This window comes from Eptatretus burgeri, chromosome 11 (assembly GCF_056783735.1).
Source record: "Eptatretus burgeri isolate ZD-2024b chromosome 11, Ebu_testis_v1, whole genome shotgun sequence".
NCBI lineage: Eukaryota > Metazoa > Chordata > Myxini > Myxiniformes > Myxinidae > Eptatretus > Eptatretus burgeri.
In genome coordinates, this window is record NC_140971.1 from 36,780,937 (window position 1) to 36,788,760 (window position 7,824).

General features: G+C 50.8%; 1 protein-coding gene across 1 annotated transcript in view; it reads right to left on the bottom strand.

Annotated features, from left to right (window-relative positions):
* The window catches only part of OXCT1 (3-oxoacid CoA-transferase 1), a 45,219-nt gene extending 39,939 nt beyond the window's left edge, over positions 1 to 5,280 (bottom strand). The window contains exons 1-2 of the mRNA XM_085846012.1: positions 5,059 to 5,280; positions 2,772 to 2,871 (exon numbers count right to left, since the gene is read on the bottom strand). Coding sequence (XP_085702138.1) covers positions 2,772 to 2,871; positions 5,059 to 5,124 — 166 coding nt within the window. The 5' untranslated portion in view covers positions 5,125 to 5,280. The remainder of the gene's footprint in view (positions 1 to 2,771; positions 2,872 to 5,058) is intronic.
* Positions 5,281 to 7,824: the final 2,544 nt, after the last annotated feature.

The following is a 7,824-nucleotide window of genomic DNA, read 5'->3' on the forward strand; positions in this document are numbered from 1 at the left end:
GACCCAGTTGAAGCGGGGCAAAGCTCCAGGGATCTGTGGCATCCATGCCGAACTTCTCAAGGCTGGTGGAAATGCTGCACTCGCGTCGTTGCATGCAGTTTTGTGCTCTGCCTGGAACACAGGCATCATCCCAACTGACTGGAAGAGGGGCCTTGTTGTCCCTCTCTGGAAAGGGAAGGGTGATCGCCAAGACTGCAACAACTACCGAGGGGTGACGCTGTTTCAGTGCCGGGCAAGGTCTTTGCTCGGATAATTCTTGATAGGGTTCGCCACCTTCTGCTTGAGCACCAGCGTCCAGAGCAGTCAGGCTTTACACCAAAGAGGTCAACGATTGACCGTATCCTTGCACTTCGTGTCCTCACCGAACGCAGACGAGAGTTTCGGCAGGGGCTGCTTGCAGCCTATGTTGATCTCTGTAAAGCGTTTCCGATTCAGTGAATCGGGATGTCCTCTGGAGGATTCTTGGTCTTCGTGGGGTGCCACCGAAAATGATCGATCTGATGTCTGAACTCTACTCTGGTACTGAGAGTGCTGTGAAGTGTGGTGGTACCGCCTCTGACTTATTTCCAGTTGTTACTGGAGTTCGTCAGGGATGTGTACTTGCCCCCACACTTTTCAGCACTTGTATGGACTGGATTTTTGGGAGGATGTCGGAGAGATCAAGTTGCGGTGCATCGTTTGGCAATGTCAAGATCTCGGACCTTGATTTTGCAGATGATGCAGTCATCTTTGCGGAGACTTTAGACATCCTCTTGGGGGCCCTCGAGGTGCTGAATGAGGAGTCGGAGCCGTTGGGATTACGGATTTCTTGGGTCAAAACAAAGATCCAGGCTTTCGGTGACATCTTGGATGCTGCTGTCCTGTCTGTGTCTGTTTGTGGTGAGGATGTTGAGGTCGTGGATAGATTCACTTACCTTGGCAGTGATATTCATGTCTCCGCAGGTTGTGAGCCGGAGGTCAATAGACGTCTGGGTCGGGCCTGGGGAGTCATGGATTCACTGGATCATGGGGTGTGGCGCTGCCGGTACCTGTGCGGGAGGACGAAAGTCCGAGTCTTCAGGTCCTTGGTACTTCCAGTCTTGCTCTATGGGTGCGAGACTTGGACTTTGACCAAGGATCTGAGACGGAGACTTAATTCCTTTGGTACCAGGTCTCTTCGGAGAATCTTTGGCTATCGCTGGTCGGATTTTGTGTCCAACGAGCGGTTGCTGAGAGAGACTCGGATGAGATTTGTTACCTGCATAGTCCGTGAGCGTCAGCTGCGGCTGTATGGACATGTGGCTCGTTTTCCTGACGCTGATCCTGCTCACCAGATTCTCTCAGCGAGGGAGTCTCATGAGTGGAGGAGGCCAGTGGGCCGACCACGTGCCTCATGGTTGCAGCAGGTTGACCATCATCTCAAGGAGATGGGGATGGGCCTGGCATCTGCCTGGGGGATGGCCAGACGGAGGCCCCTGGAGTACCGGCGGAAAGTGGACGCAGCGACGCGCTGTTCTGGCACATGCTCCCATACCTGACCTGAATCCCACGACACAAAAGATACACAATTACACCAACCCACACTACAAATGCACAACTCCCTCCCACATAGAAATCTTCAAACAAATGATACGACTGACCTATGATGCAAACAAATGATAGCAAAGTAGCTGACCTATGGGTGATCTTGTTCCAAGAGTCTCTGTATTTGGGCGTTGCATAGGCAACAGACCGCTGCCACGATCTCTTCCAAAAATATTGCGTACATGAAGCAAAAATATGCTTACTGCTTATGTGCATATATACTATATCGTGGTTATAATAGCTCAGATAATTCCAATTGCACTGACATCAGAGGCCTGAAGGCTGAGGCCTATATGTACCATCACCTTCACAAAGCCCATAATACCTGTGGGCTACAACCTTTTGATCTTTGATGAACCTTTTAAGTCATTTAATTTGTTTTATACTGAATGGAAAACTTATATGGCGGGCATGGTGACTGTGAATATGACACCCCTGAAGATGTGTTCGCGGACTACAACACCAAAAATGGTGGATGTATGATTTTTCCAGGTTACATTTGTGGGTGGCGTCAGGCCAGCCGTCCAACCGATGGGTATAGAGCGGACATATATATATATATATATATATATATATATATATATATATATATATATATATATATATATATATATATATATATATATATATATAACAGCTCTATTATATATAGATTACCACACAATGTTATGGAAATCCATAAAAGGATTGTGGTGTCATTCCTACCTTGTTTGGTTGATTTTTGGGGGGATTCCATTCCAACCTCTTTTCAGTGTCTGTGTGGTGTGGTGTGGTGTGGTGTGGTGTGGTGTGGTGTGTTTTATACATGCATACAGAAAATATAATGACATGCTTTATCGGGTGAGGTTCCAAAAATGGCATGTGCAGTTTTTCGTAGCGCTCCAGAGCTTTGACCCTGATGACTGAATCAGTGATCAAAAGAAGTACTGTATGGGAAAGGCTCCAATGATTGGGTTTATAAAGACTCAAGAATCGCTATACGGTGTTTATTACAGCGAGCTTGTTATTCACCTTGAATAAACAATCGTGTTCCTTGACAAACTACAATTTAAAGTTTACGCCAGCAAAACTCAGATTAAATCCGAGTGGATTTTCCAATGCAGGACAGCTGTACTTAAAAAGTAAACCACAGTATCAGGATACCAGCATAACATAAACAAAACATTTTCCACACCACCCTACCCCTCCCCATCTCCCTCCCCTCATACCACCAACAAACAAAGTAGCTCCATCAGGTATGTCCTTCACAGCTTTCAGCGGGCAGTCTATAAAAGCGACGTTGCGATGTGAGGAGGTGGAGAGCGATGCCTGCAGACGGTGGACGGAAGGAGGGAAGGAGGGAAGGACAAAGGAGTTGGTGGTGGTGGTCATATGGCAGCTTAGCTACAGCGGTAGCTATCATTTCTTGAAGCGTGACTGTGTCGCTGATGCAGTGCCCCTCCACCAGTACACACACTGGAACTGGTACTCATTTCGCCGACCTCGGAAGGATGACAGGCTGAGTCAACCCCCTGGTGTATTAATTCAGCGGCCGACGGGGCTTGAACTCAGGACCCTAGGATCCCAAGCCACCACCCTAACCACTGAGCCAACACCAGGCACAATGGAGGTGGCGGATCTGAGCTGCTATCCATCGTATTGCAAAAAAAATAAAGAGAATTAAATGGCAATGCATCATGAAATGGACCGATGGTTGTTGAGGTTTAAAATGCTCCAAGAATCGGTGGAGAATGTTAAGGTGCAATAAAATTGGAGGGGGGAGAGGAGAGTGAGGATTCAAGAATCGAGATGGAAGTGGGAAAACAAGGGACAGTGAGAAAATGTCTCAAGATGAGGATATTTGTACACTTTGGATCATAATTAAGGAAATTATTTGGAATTCGGTAGTTTGATGAGATGGAGGGGGTGGGGGGGGGGGGGTAGAGGAAAGTTGGTCGAGGGTGCTGGACAGTGTTATGGAGGGTTAGTGTGTGGAAGGGGAGAGTGAGGGTGGACAGTGCAGAGAGGAAGGGGGTTGTGGGGTGGGGTGGGGTTACGAGGGCAGTGAGTGTGGCGGGGAGGGGTTACGAGGGGAGTGAGTGTGGCGGGGAGGGGTTACGAGGGGGTGAGTGTGGCGGGGAGGGGTTACGAGGGGGTGAGTGTGGCGGGGAGGGGTTACGAGGGGGTGAGTGTGGCGGGGAGGGGTTACGAGGGGGTGAGTGTGGCGGGGAGGGGTTACGAGGGGGTGAGTGTGGCGGGGAGGGGTTACGAGGGGGGTGAGTGTGGCGGGGAGGGGTTACGAGGGGGTGAGTGTGGCGGGGAGGGGTTACGAGGGGGGTGAGTGTGGCGGGGAGGGGTTACGAGGGGGTGAGTGTGGCGGGGAGGGGTTACGAGGGGGTGAGTGTGGCGGGGAGGGGTTACGAGGGGGTGAGTGTGGCGGGGAGGGGTTACGAGGGGGTGAGTGTGGCGGGGAGGGGTTACGAGGGGGTGAGTGTGGCGGGGAGGGGTTACGAGGGGGTGAGTGTGGCGGGGAGGGGTTACGAGGGGGTGAGTGTGGCGGGGAGGGGTTACGAGGTGGGTGAGTGTGGCAGGGAGGGGTTACGAGGTGGGTGAGTGTGGCGGGGAGGGGTTACGAGGGGGTGAATGTGGCGGGGAGGGGTTACGAGGGGGTGAATGTGAAGGGTTTGGGGTTATGAGGTGGGGGGGTGAGTGTGGTTATGAGGGAGAAGTGTGGGGTTACGAAGGGGGTGTTAAGGGGTGGGGGCTATGAGGAGGGATTGCGTGGAGGAGTGGGGGTTATAAGAAGGGAGAGTATGGGGGGGAAGTGGTGACAGGTAATGGGAGGTGGGGGGTGGAAAGAGAAGGGTTACGAGATGCAGAGTGCAGAGGAGGGGTTGCAAAGGTGTGTGGGAAGGGGCAGAGATCAAAAGGTGGAGTGTGGATTGGGGTCATGAGGAGAGCACTTAAGAGAGAGAGAAGTGTGGAAAATGTTTGCGATGGGGAAGTTGGGGAAGGGGAAGGGTTCGGGGTTGGGGATGGGGTCGGGGAAGGGGCCGGGGTTGAGGAAGGGGTCGGGTTCGGGTTCGGGGTCGGAGGAATCAAGGTGTAAATTATAACGTCCCAGTAAGTCGGTATGAGACATTGGATTGGCACAGAGTACGAAATTAACACAAAACAAAATCCGTGACGAGTCGAGCACTGGAAGGACAGGTGATACCAATGGTGTGTATCATGGGAGTGCCGAGTGGTGACAAGTGTGGTGAGAGAAAACAGGGTGTGCAGTATGACTGACGGTTCTTGACGAACGAAAGTGTGACGTAGAAAAAGCGTGACAAAGGCCAGGACCAGGTAACCATGTTTGCGAACAGCAATAGGACCAGAAAGATCAACACAGACAAAAACAGGACGAGAGAAATACACACACAAATCATAACGACCATCTCCAGAACATAACAGACGGAGTAAGAGAATGATGGAGACGAACAAACACGTCGACATCAATGAGAGTACATGTACCGTGCATGTTGCGACCCGGTGGACAGGCCAAGCGAGGGAGGTGAGTTTACGCAGCATCGCGGCCATTGAGAAGAGGAAGAAGAGTAAGGGGCGTGGTTTTAAGACACGTCACGTGATGACGGGAAGCGCCTCGCCTCAGGTTCGCATCACGTGATGACGAGAAGCGCCTCGCCTCAGGTTCGCGTCACGTGATGACGAGGAAGCGTCTCGCCTCAGGTTCGCGTCACGTGATGACGAGGAAGCGTTTCGCCTCAGGATCGCGTGACGGATTCTTGTTGCGGTTCGACCTTCATTGAGTTCCACGGTCCACAGTGTTGGTTTTAACCTGAAACTAAAAGAAAACGTCCTGTTCCGGACACGAATACAAAACTTTTTTGTACATTAACTGACGCTTCACTTGACTCGAGGCCAAACGTAAATAAACGCGGACGTGACTCGGTGAACGAGAGAAAATGTCGCCTTCAAATCTCGGATCGCTTCATTCCACAACTGGAAATTGGTTTTGGTGTTTCCATCGCGCAGCTCAAGTAATGATTTCGTTTTTGTTCCTGATCAGCTTTGTCCAAATATTACAAACTTCGAGTTAAACTTCCTGGTGTCGTCTTTTCGTAAATTGATTATTTAAAACAAGTTTTTTGTCGTTCGGACGAATTGAAACGAAGGCAACATCGCGGTAAATGGGACAATGTCGGGTTAGGAGGATGTAAGTAGTGGGGCACCTCAGGTATCCATTCAAGGACCATCATTATTCATATAACTAGCAAATACCCACCCGTCGCTTCCCTGACGGTAATACCAAAGGGCGGAGGAAGAGAAAGAGGGGGGAAGATGGATAGAGGGGTGGGGAAGTGAGAGAGTGGGGAGAATGAAGAGGTGGAGGGAAAAAGAGAGAAGAGGGAGGAGGAGGGAAGGCAGTATGAGGTGAGAGGAAGGGAATGTAGACGTGCGGTGGAGCGCTAATTACGATTCATAGTTTCATCAAAATGATTCCACATAGAATAACAGTGAAGATGTAAACAAAATAATGTCTGAAATCCATTTACTACCAGTCATCCGCGAAACACGGCCCGAGACAAACTCCCATCTAGACATAAATACCGCCTGGACGCGTTTGGAGCCAAGCGGTCTGGAGACAAACACCGTCCGGAGACAAACACCGCCTGGACGGGTCCAGAGACAAACACCGCACATACGCATCCGGAGACAAACACTGCCCGGACCTACTGCCATTTTGACCTACTTAAAGTCAAGTGACCGGAATGAGATTTGCAATCCCCGTTACCAGTCACGAGCAGAAAGTTGCTGCGCAATTGCAGCCCGATTGGCCAAGAAGTTTGGCCAGGGAAGTCGAAATAGGAGACGGACGGACAGACGGACGGATGGATGGACAGAGCACGATGGACAATACCTTATCTGGAATTCCAATTCCAGAGAAGCTAAAAATTGTACGGTATGAACATTTATAAATTACAGACATTGGAACTTCTTCAGAATACACGATGTTTTGAAAATGACGTTAAAAGGCACCATTGCCAGTTAACACATTCCGCTTTTCTGATTCCCACACCATGATGCCCCTCATAACCTTCACAACAAAGTCCATCAGAATGGCTTGAATTACACTTGTAATGTTTTATTTCAGTCCATTGAGTACATCGGTAAGTTTGTTTGTGTTCTTCCTCTGAGAATCACAGTGAAACAACTGATAATTATTAATTAAATCACTGTATGACTAATCTATTGTTGTGGTTGACGAAATTCACAAACCACCATTCAGGTCCCTTAGGTGAGATATCTCTGTAAGTATATGTGTAGTTAGGCCCAAACCCGTTGTTTAGAGGGAATAAATGTCATTCATGCGGGCTGCGACCCCTCTAGATAGCCGTTTTTCTTTTACTATCTTTATTTTGGACCAGCCGCCATTACTACCACCACCAACCACGTCTCAACAGCCATCACACAACAACCACCAACCACAACGCCGCTTCACAACAACCACCAACCACAATGCCGCTTCACAACAACAACCACCAACCACAACGCCGCTTCACAACAACCACCAACCACAACGCCGCTTCACAACAACAGCCACGACCTTTACCGTCACAACTCGCCACCATCGCATCACCACCATTCTTGCGCCACTTGTGGGCACCAATACTGGACTCGTGCAGGGCGCACACCGAGCAGCGTGTTCAGAAACATCACAGACTTTCCGAGAAAAACGGATCAAAAACGACTCACGCCCACTTCTGTTCCGTCCTATCGGAGAGCGTGGGGCGATTTGGCCCCACCTCCAGGGCGTTGGAGTGAGGTCGCTATATGCAAATTCATGGATCAAAAAGCATTCACGCCCACTTTTCCTCGGTCCAATGGGGAGCCAGTTAGAGGTGAAGGGTCGGAGGTAAAGGGTCAAAGGTGGGGGAGCGAGGCCACGGGGGATATAAACGGCTGCGTTCGTCAGACAAGGCAGTTCGGAGGGGAGAAGTCAAGAGTTCGAGTTCGCGGTTGGGAGTTGTCGGTGGAGCTGGGAAGAAGAGGACGGAGCTGTGGAGAGGTGGCGGCGGCGAAGGCGATCGAGGGGGTGCTCGCGTCGGAGTCGGGGAGCGGCGGAGGGAGAGGCCGGCGGCGCGACCGAGGTCGAGGTGGAGACGCTCGTCGTGGGACCCGAGACAGGGTGATATCCTCCTCCCCCCCCCCCGAGCATCAACAACCCCCTCCTCTTTCCCCCCGCGCTGAGATAGTGCGACAAGGGGGCCCCTTTCC